This window comes from Camelus dromedarius, chromosome 3 (assembly GCF_036321535.1).
Source record: "Camelus dromedarius isolate mCamDro1 chromosome 3, mCamDro1.pat, whole genome shotgun sequence".
NCBI classification, from domain to species: Eukaryota; Metazoa; Chordata; class Mammalia; order Artiodactyla; family Camelidae; genus Camelus; species Camelus dromedarius.
This window is the reverse complement of record NC_087438.1, coordinates 96,288,974-96,307,159: the sequence shown is the minus strand read 5'-3', so window position 1 is coordinate 96,307,159 and position 18,186 is coordinate 96,288,974. Positions and strand designations below refer to the sequence as shown.

Genomic DNA, 18,186 nt, shown 5'->3' with positions numbered 1-18,186 from the left:
TAAGTCTTTTCACATATTTTTGTTTGCTTAAAAAATAATTGATTATATGAAAAAGAATCATTGTACTATCTCCCAAGGATCACAGGTTGCTTGATGAACCATTATCTTTTATAGTAGCTCTGATTAATTTTCCCAGCATTTCTGTGAACTGTGTATAAATTAGGTAGGCTCTACAGATGGGAAAACTGAGGCCCAGTATGATGGCATAAATAGCTCAGGTTTATAAAGTGACTCATTGGTTTCTTTGAACTTTACCTGTGATTTATTTAAGAACTCTCAATTCAGTTGGGACTTTTATTCTTAGTATTTACACAGATGTGGAAGATCTGAAAGAACAAGAAATAGTGAGCAGGATAATGGCTGAACTTTTGGAAAATTACTATGAGTTTTTTGAGAATGAAGAGGAAGAGTTTTCATCTAATGATTTGAGTTCAATTACTGAACAGGTGAGAATATTTTAAATACTCTACTTGGAGTTTTTGTTGTTGTTTTGTTTTTTGTCTTTTGTTTTTGTTTCTTTGGGAAGAATATGGTCTTGAGGGCATGGCCCAAACTGGTGGAATTTTTAGGTACTAAACGAAGCAATTTCTTGGTTATTATATGTAATCATAGGTGACACATCTGTGTAGTATATGAGTGTAATATTTTTTCTGAATAACTTGTCCTCGATTTGGGTAATATGAAAAAGGAATTGAAACCAGAGTATATGGTAGATTATATGGCTTTTTTGTGTTTTTTTTTCCTGTTAACTTGAGCATTGTTTATTTTATAAGAATAGTGTGTTTTTTTTTGTTTTTGTTTTGCGAAGAAACTGCTATTATAGGGGAATGTAGGCGAAGGTTGAGAATTAGAAAGTAGAGGGAAGGACTGAATGCATATTTAACGCCAGCTTTTAAAATTTTTTTTTTTTTTTGGTTGAATTGGCAAGTAGGTATAGCAGGACAATCATTTTCATTAATGGGAAGCATTAGGAGCGTAATAGTTCAGGTTGCAGATAATGCTTTAACTCTGTGACTCTTCAATATTAAAACCTGTTTCTCAAGCAGCATTATGTTTTGTTGTTACTGCTATGTCTTCATGGTTGAGACTATAAAAGATCTTAGTTAATTTTTTCTTTATGAAGTGAGAATATTGATTCTGAGTAATTGTAATTGATTGTAAAGCCACATTAATCCACACGTCTCAGTTTTAGAATTTGTGATTTAGGTGTATGTGGGGGTTTTCTTTTGTATTTCAGTGAAATGATTTGTCAAGTAAACTTTTTATGTTAAAACCTACAATGTTATTTATGTTTTGAGCATGAAGTGGGGCTGTTACCTTTTTTTTTAAGACTAATAATTCACCTGATTAGAAAAAAATAAGGTAAAATTGACAGTGAAATGTCCTGTTCTTACCCAGACTTACCCGTTCCCTCTAATTGGCTTTTATGTGTTTTCCCAGAGTTTCTTTATGCAAATATAAGTAAATATTTACTCTCAGTTTTTTTTAAAGGGAAATTAGTATACCATACATACTATTCTGCACTTTGGTTTTTTTTTTTTTTTTTAATCAGTCAGTAGTATATCTTGGATATCTTTTATTGAAATGTAGAGAACATATTCTTTTGTTTTTGCATCTGCATAGTTACCTATTGTATGAATGTAACATATAATTTATTTGTTTATCTGTAACCCACTTGGAAAGGTGATAGTACATCCCAGTTTTCTCAGAGTAGTTCTTTCCTGATGTAATTAGTAGCTCCCCTTTTCACTCTCAGATGTATCCAGGTTTAGATGATAAATTATATGGTTATGCTATTTATTAATGGACGTTGGACTACTTCCCTTCATTTGCTCTTAAACGATAAAGCAGCATCTCTTGAAAGATAGTTTATCACACAGATTTTTATTCATTCATACAGGTATTGGCTCTGATTATGTGAATTAGGAGTTCTATTTCCTGGGTCACCCATCTTTTATTTAAAAAGGTTCTATACTATTGTGAACTTTTATAGATAAGTCTTTTTAATATTTGAGGGTTATACCTTCCTTAGTTTTTAATACTTTCTTCATGCAAGCATTTTAATCTTTGATTTTTCCTTCCCTCTTTTTCTTCTTCCCACCTTTCCTACCTTCCTTCCTCCCTCTCTCTTTTCAAGTATCAGGAACTTTTAAGAAAACAGTAACAGATGCCAAATTGTAACTTACAGTGTATAAACTGAGGATGAAATCAAATATATGTAAAAATATGTATGTGAGGTATATCAGGTGGGTAGAATTTGTAGCCTGAATCAGTGATCCATGAACTTCTGGCATAATTTTTAAATGTTTCCAACTATCATGTACAGTTCCTGACTAAAAACATTTGGTTAAAATAAAGAACTGACACATTTGTTCAAAATTATTTTTGCTTAAAAGAAAATGACAAGAAGAGGACAAGTAGATAGATATGCCTTAAACTTTTAATGTTTTTGATGCCCATAAAAAACCCCATCTTTGGGGAATTCTGTGTGCCATCTTTCTTTTCTATAAATTATATTTTAGTTCAGCAGTTTATTTTTTTAAGTAAAACTAAATTAAATATATACATTAAATTAAAATTTATATATATTAAATTAAACATATACATACATACATTTTATATATTACATTTATACATTAAATATACACATTTATACATTAAAATATACATTATACATTAAAAGTATACTTTTATACATTAAATATATGATATACATACATTTGTGTTGTTCATTTTCTACGTTACTAAAGTGATTTGACTTGTAAGAAACTGATGATGCAGTTTGAGTTAATGTTTTATATCTTGACTCCTCTCAAGTCTGCAGGGTGTGCCATGATTATGTTTTACATTGTGGTATAATTCTCTGATATTTCTATTATCTGCAGCTTCCTTATGTAAACTGGAATATATTCATATCTCATGTGTATGGTATTTATATTTCTGTATGTTTTTAAGCATCAGAAAAATTGCCTTAAAGTATGTTGTGCTATACATTAAGTAGAATGATGATTAATTAATATCAGGAAATAATGTTGAATTCTACAGATTTGCCTGTGGTTGGAAAAGAAGATGTTAGCATGTTGAACAGAATATGCTCATTAAACAGGGTAGTACAGTGAGCTGTGAGAGACAGTGATGTATGTTAATTATCTTGGTTTGTATTGCTAATTACCAGAATCTATTATCTATTAATATTATATGTTTGAATTATAACTGGGTTGCAAGTAATAGAAGAATAGATTTCTGAAAGTTTTTTTTTTAAAAAGCAGATTTGATAACTTCAGTCTGACTTGTGAGGCTGAATTGATAAAGTTTTGAGTGAAGGTACAAAGTCAGCACAATTTGGTTACCTTTTTAAGTTGGCATAACTTAAATGCTGCTGATTTGTTATCTACATATTCAAGGAGGTGGGCAGACCTGGTCTATCCTGGCAACACTTTGATTTTTCTCTTGAATTTTGATATTTGAAGAAAGCAAAGTTTATTTAGCACTGTCTTCTTTTGGAGTTTCATCCCATTAATGCAAGTATTTGGCTGTTAGAACCTTTTCAAGGTGTAGTCAGTTTTTGTTTTTGTTTTCGTTTTTTAAATAGTATGCGAGAGATAACTGGAGATGTTGAATAGGGAGTGTTTGAGAAATGACCCAGAGTAACTGGACAGGTTGTTTGTATGGAATCCTGAAATGAATGCAAGTCTAGTAAAGTGGTTTGAAGATGTAGGTGATAATTATGTTTCTTTATACGTTTGAGAAGGCAGGTAGCAGCGTTCTCCACAAGCTGGAGTCTGGAAAGCAGGCATTTCACGAGGCCCTAGAGAAGGGAATTACAGCAGTCAAAGAAAGAAGAGATGTAAGTATGGATGAAGGTTTTCCATAAGTGGAGTGGAGGCAGCTGTATATAAGGGCAGGTTTAGAACAACTTATGAACAGAATAGAGTATTGATAAGCAGAAGGTCAAGTTGACAAGAAGAGGATCAAGAAGAATTTTTGAAGATAAGTGTGGAGTGAGAGAAAGAATTTTTATCTAAGTTTTAAATTTTTACTCTTGCTCAAACTAATTTAGTCACAAACTAATTTCCTCACTATAGGAAGTTACACTGGGAGGCCTGGGAGTAGGAGTGGGGAGAAGAAAAACTCATAGGGAATAGACTGTGTTCATGTCATATTTTAGTTGATGATTACTGGCAGAATAACTAGAGAATGTCAGCTAATTTACATTATTGAATTTAACATTCAATTTAATTGAGTATAGGGCTTTTGTAGTTACTAAGAGCTATTGACTGTAGATACAAACTGATTTTAAAACATATGATGTACATGTTAAAGTAATACATCTGTACCAAAAATTTGTGGACTGAATAAAAATCGTCTGTTCTCAGTTCAAATATCTATTCTTAGTTTAAATAACCGTCTTAAATTTTTTTTTAATAATTCTGTTCTTGTGCCCAAGCCTTAAACACCCACAGAAATCCCCGTTTTATACTTCTGAAAACAGTATTTTCTTGCTAGTTTTTTTCTTGCTTGGATTAACAGGTAGATCTTGAGTAAATACATTCTTGATTTTCACTAATTTGTTAAATACACAGATAGAGAAAGAGGATAATTTTCCATTTGATCCACTTTAAAAACTCACCTATTATTTGAAATTTTCACCTTTGTATATAAATCTCACCTCTCAATTAGTAACCCTTTAAGCCAATGACTTTCAGTCTTTTTATCACTGTATATATCTGATAGGAGATAGATGAGGGATGGAATTTACAAGCAAAACAAATTCAGCAGAATCTGTTGCATGTGCTTTATGTATAAAGTAAATGGTTCACAAATTGAGGCCAAATTCACTATTATAAATACGAATTTTTAGTGACTTATTTAGTGATTGAGAGCTCCTGCTTTAGGTAGTTAGGATGGAAGTCTCTTCATTTCTAATAAAAAGTAATGTTCCATGTAGAAACTAGGATTAATGTTATATGAAATAAGATCATTCCAGTTGTAATGATTACTATTATTTATTGCTTATTATATATAAACACTGCTGAAGAGTTTTCATATATTATTTAATACTTTCAACTAGCCCTGTGTGTAAGTAGTATAACATCTCCATTCTATACATAGGCCTGGAGAAGTAAGTTGTCAAAGATAGGTAAGGGCACAGTAGGGATGGGAACATAGGTCTTCCTGCCTCCAAATCCTGGGTTCTAAGTACTTACTGTATTATACTTGAAAACAGGTAACCTGTACTCATTGATTAGAGTGTGGTAGAATATCATAGTGTAATTACCTTTCTTCTGGTTGAAGTTTTCATTTCTGAGAGTACTCTTGCAATTCTATTTGCCTGATGTCAGGAAAAACATCCCTGTTACATATAGCAGTCAGTTTATTCTCGGTATTTCCAGTGCATTTGGCTAGAATGGACAAAAGTATAGGTTTACTACTTAGTGTTTTTAATGACTAATATTAATTTATAAAAGATGTTAAGACCATTTATGACTGGTTTCTTCATTGGAATAGTGTAACATATTTCTCACTTGAAAATATTTGGTTGGTTTTCCTTCTCACATATTTCAGGGTCCTTTTAGTAGAGAGATTATTTGCTTATGTAACCAGTTTGATAACAGAAAATGTTTTTTAGCCTCTGCCAGAAGGAGAATTATAACCTTGAGTTGTGCTTAATGGTCAGAACAGTGAGCTCTTCCTTATTGTAAGGTCCAGTCTCTTCATGAAATATTCAGTCTAAATCATTTAGAAGTTACTCATCATTTTCTAAAACAGAATTAAGACCTTACAGCAAAATTTTTATGCCCTCCTTTTTTTCCACACTTATTCTGTATTGAAGTCGCTTGTTCAGTGCACTTGGAAATTGGAGAGATCAATTGAAGTCTTCTCGTAGCTATTAGATTTATAAATCTGATTGGTTAGGAAATGAAGCTTTCTTAACGTTAATTTAACTACACTGTGTAGGCTTTTTCATAGTTTGGAGTCTTACTCATTCCTGGTGATGAACTAATGAAATAATTATTTCCTGCTTTAAAATGTTATGTTTGGTTTGCAGGTTTTTTCTAATATGGAAAATTTGGCAGCTATTTACTTTGTAAGAGAAATTGGTCCTAGAAAATGAAGTGAAACATAAGTTGTATTTAAAATTTTCTTAGAATTAGTATGTCTTAGATAATGTCAATTGACAGTTTCATTAAACTTTAATTCTGTTTCCTTTTATTTATATAGGTTAATGAACTTTCTGAGGAAGAAGAGGAAGATGAAAAGCTAGAACGTATAGAAGAACTTCCAGAAGAGGGTGCAGAAAAATCATCTGACATGCCAGAGGTGGTACAATTAAGGATGACTGAAAACATCCTGGAACCAAATAGTGTTACAGCATCAACAAGGTACTATTTAGTTGAACGGACTTTAGTTTTTGAGCATTTCATTCTAAATGTAAATTCACTCAAGCACTAACTCACACAGATTGTAATGGTATATGAAAGATTAGTTTGTATATGAAAAAGAACAAGAAAATTTTAAAGAAACATTCTTGCTAAGGAGTTTTCAGTTATGAGCATTTATTCCTGTCTTTAAAAATACCACCTCTTACATATATTTCTTCTTCAAGTTTATTTGTTGTTCTATTATTAGTGTACTAGTTGGGTTAGTTAAAATTTCAGAACCTTTTGAAGTAGAGTTGCTAGAGAAAGAGTGGTTTAATTGACTGTTTTCCAGCTTCTACACTGGAACTAGATTGAACTAGGCTATAACGAGAGGATTTGTGATCCTTTAAGATGGTGCTGTCTACTTTTGTTGATGTGTAAAGTGATATTATGTATTAGGCATACTGAGTGAACTTGGTGTGTGTGGTAGGCTGGAGGCATTATCCTAGCACATAGCTGGAACCATTGGACACACTGTTTAGGAAGCTTTAGAGAATTCAAGAACTCCCTATACATAGCTCTAGGTGCTCTAGGTTTGCTGAATTCTGTGCTGCTTCTCTGTAAAGCTCCATGATTTACTAACTCTTTCTAATTAGGGGGACAGTTATTTGTTAAGGCCACTAATATTTTCCATTAAATTTGTGTTCAATAGAAAGGTGGTTAAAAAAGCAGAGGAAGTAATTAAAGAGTAAGACAGCAAAATGTCATTTAAAAATAACTAGTTATTTGGGAAGGGTGTTGCTCAGTGGTAAAGTGTATACTTAGCATGCACAAGGTCCTGGGTTCAATCCCCAGTACCTCCATTAAAAATAATAATAATAAATAAGTAAATAGATAAACGAACAAACCTAATTACCCCTCCCTCACCCCCCCAAATCTTAAAAACTAAATTAGTGATTTAAGGGAGGAACTATTCAATGTCATTTAGGAAAATTACAAAGTAATTGAAAATGTATACTTCTAAATACAACTATTACATTTTTCTGTGAGCCTCTAGATTTTTATACTGTGTAGTTTCTTCAAACATGATTATAATTATGGTATGTTAACATGTTTATTCACTCTTCTGCCCCTATTTAACTTTTTAATTTTTAAAAATTTTATAATTTATTTTTAATTCTTATTTTTTATTGAAGTGTAGTCGATTTACAATGTTAATTTCAGGTGTACAGCAAAGCTATTCAGGTTTACATATACATATATATGTATATGTACATACATCTCAGATTCTTTTCCATTGGAGTTCATTATAAGAAATTGAAGGTAGTTCCCTATCTTTATCTTACACAGTAGGTCCTTGTTGTTTATCTATTTTATATGTGGTGGTGTATATCTGTTAACCCCAAACTCCTAATCTATCCCTCCCCCGACCTTTCCCCGCTGGTAACCACAGTTTGTTTTATGAGTCTATTTCTGGTTTGTAAATAAAATTTGTATCTTTTTTTCTTTAGATTCCATATATAAGCAACATCATATGATATTTGTTTTTCTCTGTCTGACTTAACTTCACTTAATTTGATAACCTCTATTGCTGAAAATGGCATTATTTCATTCTTTTTTATGGATAAGTAGTATTCCATTGTAGCTATATACCACATCTTTTTTTATCTGTTCATCTGCCGAAGGGCATTTAGGTTGTTTCCATGTCTTGGCTATTGTAAATAGTGCTGCTGTGAACATTGGGGTGCATGTGTCTTTTTGAATTATAGTTTTCTCTGCATATATGCCCAGGAATGGGATATCTGGATCATATGGTAAGTCTATTTTTAGTTTTTGAAGGAATCTTCATAGTGTCCTCCATAGTGGCCATACCAATTTACATTCCCACCAACAATGTAGGCGGATTCCTTTTTCTCCACACCCTCTCCAGCATTTATTTATTTATAGACTTTTCAATGATGGCCGTTCTCACTGGTATGAGGGGACACCTCACTGTAGTTTTGATTTGCATTTCTCTAACAATTAGCAATATTAAGCATCATTTCATGTGCATTTTGGCCATCAGGATGTCTTCTTTGGAGAGATACCTATTTAGGTCTTCTGCCCATTTTTTGGTTGGGTTGTTTGTTTTTTGATACTAAGCTGTATGAGCTGTTTGCATATTTTGGATATCAGTCTTTTGTTGGTCGAATCATTTGCAAATATTTCTTCCATTCTATAGGTTGTGATTTCATTTTGTTTATGGTATCTTTAGCTGTGCAAGAACTTTTAAGTTTAGTTAGATCCCATCTGTTTATTTTTGCTGTTATATCCATTACTCTAGGAGCTCATTCGAAAAAAATATTGCTGTGATTTATGCCAAAGAGTGTTTTATTTGTTTTCCTCTAGGAGTTTTATAGTACATGGTCTTACATTTATGTCTTTAATCCACTTTGCGTTTTTTTTTTTTTAATTTTTAAAACACTTTATTTTTTGTAAAATTTCTTTCATTTATTCTGAGAAGGAGTTAATTAAGTTCATTTCTTTCTTTCCTTTTGAGTGGAGGTAATGGGGATTGAACTCAGGACCTTGTGCATGCTGAGCATGTGCTCTTCCAATGAGCTATACCTTTCCCCCCCATTTGGAGTTTATTTTTGTATATGGTATTAGAGAATGTTCTAACTTAATTCTTTTACATGTTAGCTGTCTAGTTTTCTCAGGACCACTTATTGAAGAGACTGTCTTTTCTCCATTGTATGTTCTTGCCTCCTTTGTCATGGATTAATTGAGCATAAGTGTGTGGGTTTATTTCTGGACTTTCTTTCGTGTTCCATTGATGTATATGTCTGTTTCTGTGCCAGTACTGTATTGTTTGATTACTGTAGCTTTGTAGTATAACCTGAAGCCAGGGAGCGTGATTCCTCCAGCTCTGTTCTTCTTTCTCAAGATTGTTTGGCTATTCGGTGTCTTTTGTGTTTCCATACAAATTTTAACATTTTTTTGTTCCAGTTCTGTGAAAAATATCATTGGTAGTTTGATAGGGATTGCACTGAATCTGTAGATTGCCTTGGGTAGTATGGTCATTTTAACTATTGATTCTTCCTATCCTAGAACACGGTATATCTTTCCATCTGTTTGCATCATTTTCATTTCTTTCATCAGTGTCTTATAGTTTTCAGGGTACAGGTCCTTTGCCTCCTTAGGTAGGTTTATTCCTAGGTATTTCATTCTTTTTGATGTGATGGTAAATGGGATTGTTTGCTTAAGTTTTTTTTTTTTTTGCTATTTCGTTGTTAGTGTGTAGAAATGCAACTCCTTTTTTTTTTTTAAGTTTTTCTGATGTTTTATTTATTTTTAAAATTTTTTATTGAGTGATAGTCATTTTACAATGTTGTGTCAAATTCTAGTGTAGAGCACAATTTTTCAGTTATACATGAACATATATATATATATATATATATTCATTGTCACATTTTTTCTTCGCTATGAGCTACCTACCACAAGATCTTGTATATATATCCCTGTGCTATACAGTATAATCTTGTTTATTTATTCTGCATTTTAAAATCCCAGTCTGTCTCTTCCCACCCCCGGCCCCCTTGGCAACTGCAAGTTTGTATTTTATGGCTGAGTCTGTTTCTGTTTTGTATTTATTTTATTTTATTTTTTTAGATTCCTCATATGAGCGATCTCATATGGTATTTTTCTTTCTCTTTCTGGCTTACTTCAGTTAGAATGACATTCTCCTGGAACATCCATGTTGCTGCAAATGGCATTGTTGTCAGTTTTATGGCTGAATAGTATTCCATTGTATAAATATACCACAGCTTCTTTATCCAGTCATCTGTTGATGGACATTTAGGCTGTTTCCATGTCTTGGCTATTGTAAATAGTGCTGCTATGAACATTGGGGTGCTGGTGTCATTTTGAAGTAGGGTTCCTTCTGGGTATATGCCCAGGAGCGAGATTCCTGGGTCATATGGTAAGTCTATTCCTAGTCTTTTGAGGAATCTCCATACTTTTCCACAGTGGCTTTCCTTGCTTCCCTCTCCCACTCTTAATGATTTAGATGTCTTCTTTTACAATTTTGTGTTTATTCTTTTTGTAATTCATGGCAGTAATCTCCTTTCCAGTTATGAGTTTCTCATTTTTGTAGCATCCTGCTTTTCTATTTAGAGTAGACCTGTCAATATTTCTTTTAGCATGGGTTTAGTGTTGCTAAACTCTTTCAGTTTTTGCTTGTCTGTGAAGTTCTTTATCTCTCCTTCTATTCTAAAGGATAGCCTTGCTGGATAGAGTATCCTAGGCTGCATCTTTTTTTCATTCAGGACTTTGACTATATCTTGCCACTCTCTTCTGGCCTGTAGTATTTGTGTAGAGAAATCAACTGAGAGCCTTATGGGTGTTCCCTTGTAACTCACTCTTTGTTTTTTTCTTGCTGCCTTTAGGATCATTTCTTTATCCTTGACTCCTTGATTCTGGCCATCTTGATTATGATATGTCTTGGCGTGAGTCTGTTTGGGTTCTTCCTGTTTGGGACCCTCTGAGCCTCCTGTACCTGGATATATGATTCACTTAGGTTTGGGAAGTTTTCAGTCATGATTTCTTCAAATACCTTTTCAATCCCCTTTGTTCTTTCTTCCTCTTCTGGAACCCCTATTATGTGTAGACTGGCACGCTTTATATTATCCCATAGGTCCCTTATATTGTTTTCATTGTTTTTTATTTGTTTTTCTCTCAGCTGTTCTGATTGGGTGCTTTCTGTTGTCCTGTCTTCTAGGTCATTTATTTGTTCCTCTGCATTATCTAGCCTGCTTTATACAGCCTTTAGGTCAGCTCTCATCTCAGCAAATGAGTTTACTATTTCTACTTGGTTCTTCTTTATTGCTTCTATTTCATTTTTGACATATTTTATATCTCTAAACATTATTTCTTTTAGTTCCTTCAGTAGTTCGATCACTTCTTTTTTGAAATCTTGATCTAGTAGGCCATCAATGTTTATTTCCTTGATCGTGCTTTAAGGGGATTTCTCTTGATCTTTTAATTGGGAGTGGTTCCTCTGCTTCATATTGCTCATGTCTCTGGCTCTGTGGCTTAAGGAGTATCAGTTATCTAGTTCTCCTGGAGATGGTGTGCTCTTAATGATTTTACTGGAGGTCTTTGTGTCTTCGCCCTGTTTCGCAAGCTCAGCTTGCTGTTTCCAGAGGCCTTCTGTTGGCACCCTTGTCTGTGCTGCTCCCAGTGGCTGTTGGCTAGCAGATTGTGCACCCTCCCAGCACTGGGTCAGGTGCTGAGTTCTTACCCAGTGGGCAGGCAGGTCACTCCCCCTCCTGATGCTGCAGTCAGATGATGTGCTCTGGTGAGGCAGGTGGGCGGATCACACTCCCTCCCAGCACCTTGGTCAGGTGCTGCATTCCTGCCAGGAAGGCTAGTGGCCGCTTGCCCTCTCCTGGCGCCGGTCACTCCACTGCTCTGTGCAGCTGCCCGCTCCGCCTCAGGTTAGCGCTCTGAAGGCGAGCTCGGGGACGACCGCGGAACGGCCCCACCCCTGCTCCGTGCCAAATCTCAGCTCCTTGTTTGTCTTGGTGGTGCGAGTTCTCTGAGGTGCCAGGGCAGAAAGATCCTATTTGCCTCGGGCTGTAAACAAGTCTCAGTTCTGCCTAGGAGATTGCGGAGCCCCAGAGTGCAGATTCAGGTCTCGGCCCTGCCCCCGCCGGGGCGCTGCGCACAGGAGGAGATGGCAGCTGTGGCTGCGCCCCACCTCTGTTCTTGCGAGAAGTGCCAGTAATGGCGGCGCAGGTCTGAGGAGACAAAGGCTACGGTGCCTCTCCCCCCATGGCACACCAGCCATGTTGCTTTGCTTTTTTCGCAACTTATGGGGGACCGAGGTTGTTCTGCTCCGTATCCCCTCCCAGTGATGGCGTGCAGCACCCTGCAGTCCCTCAGGGCTGCCTCAGTGCAGCTGCTCCAGTCCTCTGCCCGGCCCTGGCAGCCTGTCCCGGCTTCAGCTGCCGGCTCGCATCCCGGGCTGGGTGTCACAGGGACCCTTTGTGCCCGTTTAACTCAGTTCTGTTGGTCAAGGGGTGCTCAGGGCAGATCTGAGCCTCGGAGGCTCCCCCTCCATCCCACTGGCCTCTCTGTTGGAGAGGGGAGACCCAGCGAACGAGCGCCAGTCCTCCTTTGCCGCTCCTTCCCCGTGGGATCGTCCCGCACTGTTTTGCTTTTTCTTCTTTCTTTTTTCCTTTTCTCCTACCAGGTTTTTGGCGTCTTTGTCTTTCGAAGAGGGTGATGTTCTGTCGGAGTTCAGCAGGTGCTCTGGTTGGCTGAGTAGGTCCGTAGATGTGAGTTTTGGTGTATTTGTGGGAGAGGGTGAGCTATAAGCGTCATTCTATTCTGCCATCTTGCTTCTTTCCTCCAACTCATTTCTGTATATTAATTTTGTATCCTGCAACTTTACTGAATTAGTTGATGAGCTCTAGTTTTCTGCTAGCGTCTTTGGGATTTTCTATGTGTAGTATCATGTCATCTGCAAACAGTGACAATTTTACTTCTTCTTTTCCAATTTGGATGCCTTTTATTTGTTTTTCTTCTCTGATTGCTATGGCTAGAACTTCTAAAACTATGTTGAATAAAAGTGGTGAAAATGGGCATCCCTGTCTTGTTCCTGGTCTTAGAAGAAATGTTTTCAGCTGTTCACCATTAAGTATGATGTTAGCTGTGGGTTTTTCATATATGGCCTCCATTACATTATGTTCCCTCTGTGCCCACTTTCTGCAGAGGTTTTATCATAAATGGATGTTGAATTTTATCAAAAGCATTTTCTGCATCTCTAGAGATGATCATTTGGTTTTTATTATTCAATTTGTTAATGTGATATATCACATTGATTTACGGATATTGAAAAATCTTTGCATCCCTGGGATAAATCCCACTTGATCATGCTGTATGATCCTTTTAATGCATTGTTGGACTGATTTAACTTTTTGTTGGTACTTTTCTATGTTTACATGGCATTCTAATTTACTTTTTGATAGCTTTTTAACTGTATTTTGAATGTCTATTAAATCATTTATAAACTGTATATTAAAGTGTTTAACTGTATTATATATTTACTGTCATTCTTTTTTCTGAACTTTTGAGTTATTCTAAGTAGCTTGTCATTACTATATTGCTTCTATACAACCTTCATTCGTATGCCCTTTTTTCCTTCTTTTGACTTATTTGTATAAATTTATTAGATTCAAAGAGTGAACTTTTCTATGGCTTTTGATAAATATTTCCAGACTATTTAAAAGTCTTGGCCCAGTTTGCATTGCCATTAGCAGTGTTTTCCTGAGGACCTGAAAACAGTAAATTTAAATGGGTGTTCTTTATTTTGTTAATTTAGAGTTATGCTTTCCAATAAGGTAGCCACTAGATACATGTGGTTATTTAAATTTAAACTTAAACCAACTAAAATTAAATAAAATCTAAAAATCACTCCCATAGGTGTACTAGCCACATTTCAAGTGCCCAGTAGTCACATGTGGTTACTGGCTACCATATTGAACAATGCAGATGAGTAGTTCTGTCATTGCAAAAGTTTCTGGATAGTACTGATTTAGAGAGGTAAATTCATTAAGTATTTTTATTTATTTACTTACCAGCAAGGTTTAATATCATTTCAAATGCATGCTATTAACAGTCGTTTTTAGATGGATTCATTGGAGGTTTAGTAGTAGTCAGGATTCCTTAATTGCAAGGCATAGAAACATCTTGGCTAATGAAAAGAAAATAGGTAGTTTATTAGAAGATTGATAGATACGTTGCAGAGTTGAAAGGAAAAACAGAGAATAATATGGCAGATCTGGAGAATTTAGTAACGAAGTTTCATAGAAGAATCTCTTTAGCATGTGGCTGTTGCTGTGAAAGTTCAACCTGTTTCCTTCCATCTGTTGTTCTGCTTAAGAGCAGATTCCTGTGTGGTGGCAGGAGACAGGTTCTGGCCTAAAGTGGGTCATGTGTCCATTCATCTTCTAGAGTAGAGCTGCTCGTTGTAATTTATGCGTGTACCAAGAGCAGTGGTTGTAGGGAGGAGCTAGTTTGTCCCAGAAAAATAGGACTATTACCAAAGGAAAGGGGTAGGGAATATCATGTAACAAAAATAGATGTGTCTGTCACGGTGGTCTTCTTGATTTGGTATTGATATCTATAAATTTCAATTCATATTTATATGTTAATATTTTAGTTTTGGGTGATTGGTTGCATAATGGTAAAAAATACATTCTTTGATACCCGTCTTTGATGAAAGAGAAGTTAGGGGAGAAATATCCCTAGAATGCACAGGGCCTCACATATTAGCAGCTCTTAATAAATTTATTTTAGGAAATTAGTGGATACTATATTGCATGAAACTATAGAGATTGAAATTTTGGTGACTTAATGTTTTGTCTCTGAGTTTTTCTATGAGGTAGCTGGCAAACACTTACTGGAGATACTAGGTTGCCTTTGCCTACTTTGTATATCTCATCAAAAGTAGCTGTGGGAAGATATGTTAGAGACCTAAGGGAAGTAAACATTAAGTGACAGTTTAGCAGTTCTCAGACGTTTTAGTCTTAAGAATTATTGTTATGATAACAAATATTAGTTATGGTATAATATTTACATGTTATCATAATGAAAGCACTTGTTGATTTAAACTGGCATTTCAGAAATATTCTGGTTTAGTAAGCAAACATCATCAGATGATTCTGTTTGGGTCATTTTATAGTTATGATGACTCTAGAGACCTTTGTTAGTGTTGGTTTTATACCTGTCCCCATTTACCATATTATATTTTTTTTTAAATTGAAGTACAGTCAGTTACAATGTGTCAGTTTATGGTGTACAGCATAATGTCCCAGTCATGCATATACATACCAATTACAATATTATAAATTAAAACAGCATATTTAAATTATTGGAATTGACCTTTGTTGAGTTGTACTTTGGAAGACGCTTAGTTTTTGAAGCTGAACTGTAGCCACTTATGATCTAACAGCCTTTTTTAATCAATAAATGTCTCCTCCTGTATTAGTTTCAAGTCAGCAGTTCTCAAAACTTTTTGGTCTTTAGATTCCCTTACATTAAAAAAAAAAAAAGAAAAGAAAAGATTCCCTTATACACTTAATTTGAGGACCTCAAAGAACTTCTGTTACTATGGGTTATATCTATTTGGTATTTACTGGGAATTAAAAATGAGAAACTTATTTTTTTGAAGTAGTAATAAAGTATTACCATTGTATGTTAATGTAAAATTTTTTATCAAAAGTTGCTTTTCCAAAATCTCCGAAAAATTTTTGAGTGGCATTGTTTTATGTTTTTACACATCTCTTTAATGTCTGGCTTAATACACGATAGCTAGATTCTTACATTTTCTTTGGCATTTAATTTGTTACCATATGTTATTTTGGTTGAAGTATATGAAGAAAATCTGGTGTTTTACAAGTATGCAGCTGGAAAATAGAGGAGACTTTTTTTTACCCTTTTCAGATAATTGCGGATATTTTTCTTTGACGATACACCAAAACTCCTTAAGTGGTAGTTCCTTAAAGGTTATCTGTGATGTGTAACATAAAACCATATCTGAATTTTTGAAACTCTGATCCATTGGTCTATCTTGTACTTGAGAATCTTTTAGCCATGCTTGATTTTGTAATATGATGTACTGGTCATTTGGAAAATACTGCTTCACTGAGTTATTTGGAGCTTCCAAATAATATGTTTTGTTATATAATATTAAAATATATATTCTTTAATGTCACCTTTGATTGCATCAAAAATCTTTTTAAGTATTGAAATGCTATTGAGTTTATAGTGGAGGATAATTCTGATTTTCCAGAATTCTAATTTTTGCTTGAAAACTCAAATTTTATCAGTACTGTCACTTGTTTTTCTCGAAGTGACTGTCTTGCTCATTTTTGAGAAAATGCCAGATAGTCAAATTGGAATAATGATAGTTTGTCTGCCTATCTTTCAAGTAAAAAATGATATTCCATGGTAAAATTTTAGCTCTCAACTCAAACAAGACAAGCATTGTACTAAGCTATGCAGCAGAGTTGCTTTATGGGTGCTTCCCATTTTATCATACCAAATATTAAAAAGAAGTGTACTCAAAGGCAAAGATAAAATTAATAATGTGTATTGCTTCATCAAGGACTGGCTCCTTTTTAAAAAATCACAAGTGGGTAGTGATGAAGAATGCAATGGCCATGGTACAGTTTGGTACCACTTGCCTGGATTTATGCTAAAACACCAAGTAGTTTTTTTCTACCATTAGACTTGTATCATTATGCAAATAACAGCACAGTGAAAAAGGCAAATGTTATGAAAACAGTTCTGATCTTTTGGTTCACAGACGAAAAGAGAACCAGTGGATTAAAAATTTGTGTATGAGTTGTATTGATTGGTGTATTTATGCATCTATTATTTCTCTACATTGTTTGCCATTATATTGTTAAGATTTCAGCTGAGTTCAATGTGGGGAAAGTGTTGGGATTTATCGTGTGGACAGCATAGGATGAACAGAAAGCAGAAGTTTTGGTTGCCTGAGGCTCAGTCTTACCTGTGAAGTTCATGGAAGTTTTAAGATTGTTTCTGATGTGCCTTGTATCAGTAGATGGAAAAATTATGGCTTTATATTTACAGGTTTATCTAGTATTTGGCTTTATTTAAGTATACAGATGTTACGAGAATCTTTACCTTTTAAAAATTTATAGAGAGATTGGAGATTTCTGAAAGAGTTCTTAACTTTATTTTCCCAGTGTTTCACAATCTTTTTCCTTTGCTGTATTGGAAAGGTTTATTTTGGCTTAGGGTTAGGTAATTTTTAATTTATATTCATGTGTGCAGAACTACACATCAAAAAACAGCTAATTGGCATTATTATAAAGTTCACTTAAAGCTTTTAATGACTTGATAAAACTTGGACTTTAGAAAGAATGAAAAATTCGATACTCTATGTACTGTTGATGCTAGAGCTTCATTTTTGTTATTAGTTCATTAGTTTCTGATGGTTTGATTTCAGGTGTGCTGTGGGAAAGGTGGTGCAGTGATTGAGGAAGAGTTTAGGGTTTTGAGATTCGTTTCCACTTCGTTTGGATATCTTGCTATTGAAGAAATGTACCTTCAGCTGACTGTCAGAGTGTGAGAAATGTAGTAGTAACCTTTTCCTTTAAGCCATTTAATCAAGTAGTTTGCAAAATATCTCAGTTGACATGTTTTATCAATTCACCACATTTTCATTAGCTAGATTCCACTTAAGACTGTAAAGAAGAGGAAAAAGTACTTTGGTCGGAGTTTCAGAAATGTTGGGTGGGAAAAAGAATTTATACTTCTGATAATAAGATAATTTTATTAAAGTAAAACATTTTTTGAAGTACCAGAGCATAATAGATATTGACAGGTTCTCTTCCTCCTTCCTGTTGCCCTAAAAATAATGCATTTGAAATTTTAAAAATTTACAGTTGTTATAACTTATTGATTTTCTAATAGTGAGGAATCTTCCAGTTTACTCTTGTCATAGGCATAGAGTATTCACAAGTTAATGCGGAAAGTTAAGAACTAGGTTTTGCTTTTGACTGGAAAGGAATATGTGACTTTTGTTTTTATTTTGTTTCATATATTTATTTTTTGAAACTGCAGTTTTTTAAATGGTCCTTTTGGTGGGATTCTGGCATATTATCTGGAAATCATCCTAATTTTAGATTTGAAAAATTAACTATTAATGCTTTTCTAAAATGTATAATGAGTGAACAGTAGTACTCTCTATTGTGCATATGTTTTAGCAATGTCATATTTGTAGTAATTCTTGATATAGTAGTGTGAT

General features: G+C 34.5%; 1 protein-coding gene across 15 annotated transcripts in view; it reads left to right on the top strand.

Annotated features, from left to right (window-relative positions):
• FAM13B (family with sequence similarity 13 member B) overlaps nucleotides 1-18,186 on the top strand; it is a 100,864-nt gene that overhangs the window by 26,493 nt on the left and 56,185 nt on the right. For 10 of the 15 annotated variants that reach the window (XR_010380369.1, XR_010380370.1, XM_010981891.3 and 7 more), the window contains 3 exons: nucleotides 305-446; nucleotides 3,752-3,847; nucleotides 6,223-6,383. Coding sequence is in view for 13 of the 15 variants with exons in the window: in XM_010981891.3 (XP_010980193.1) it covers nucleotides 305-446; nucleotides 3,752-3,847; nucleotides 6,223-6,383 (399 nt within the window). In the remaining 2 variants the exon portion in view is untranslated. The remainder of the gene's footprint in view (nucleotides 1-304; nucleotides 447-3,751; nucleotides 3,848-6,222; nucleotides 6,384-18,186) is intronic. The other 5 variants (XM_064484308.1, XM_064484307.1, XM_064484304.1 and 2 more) reach the window with 1 other exon arrangement.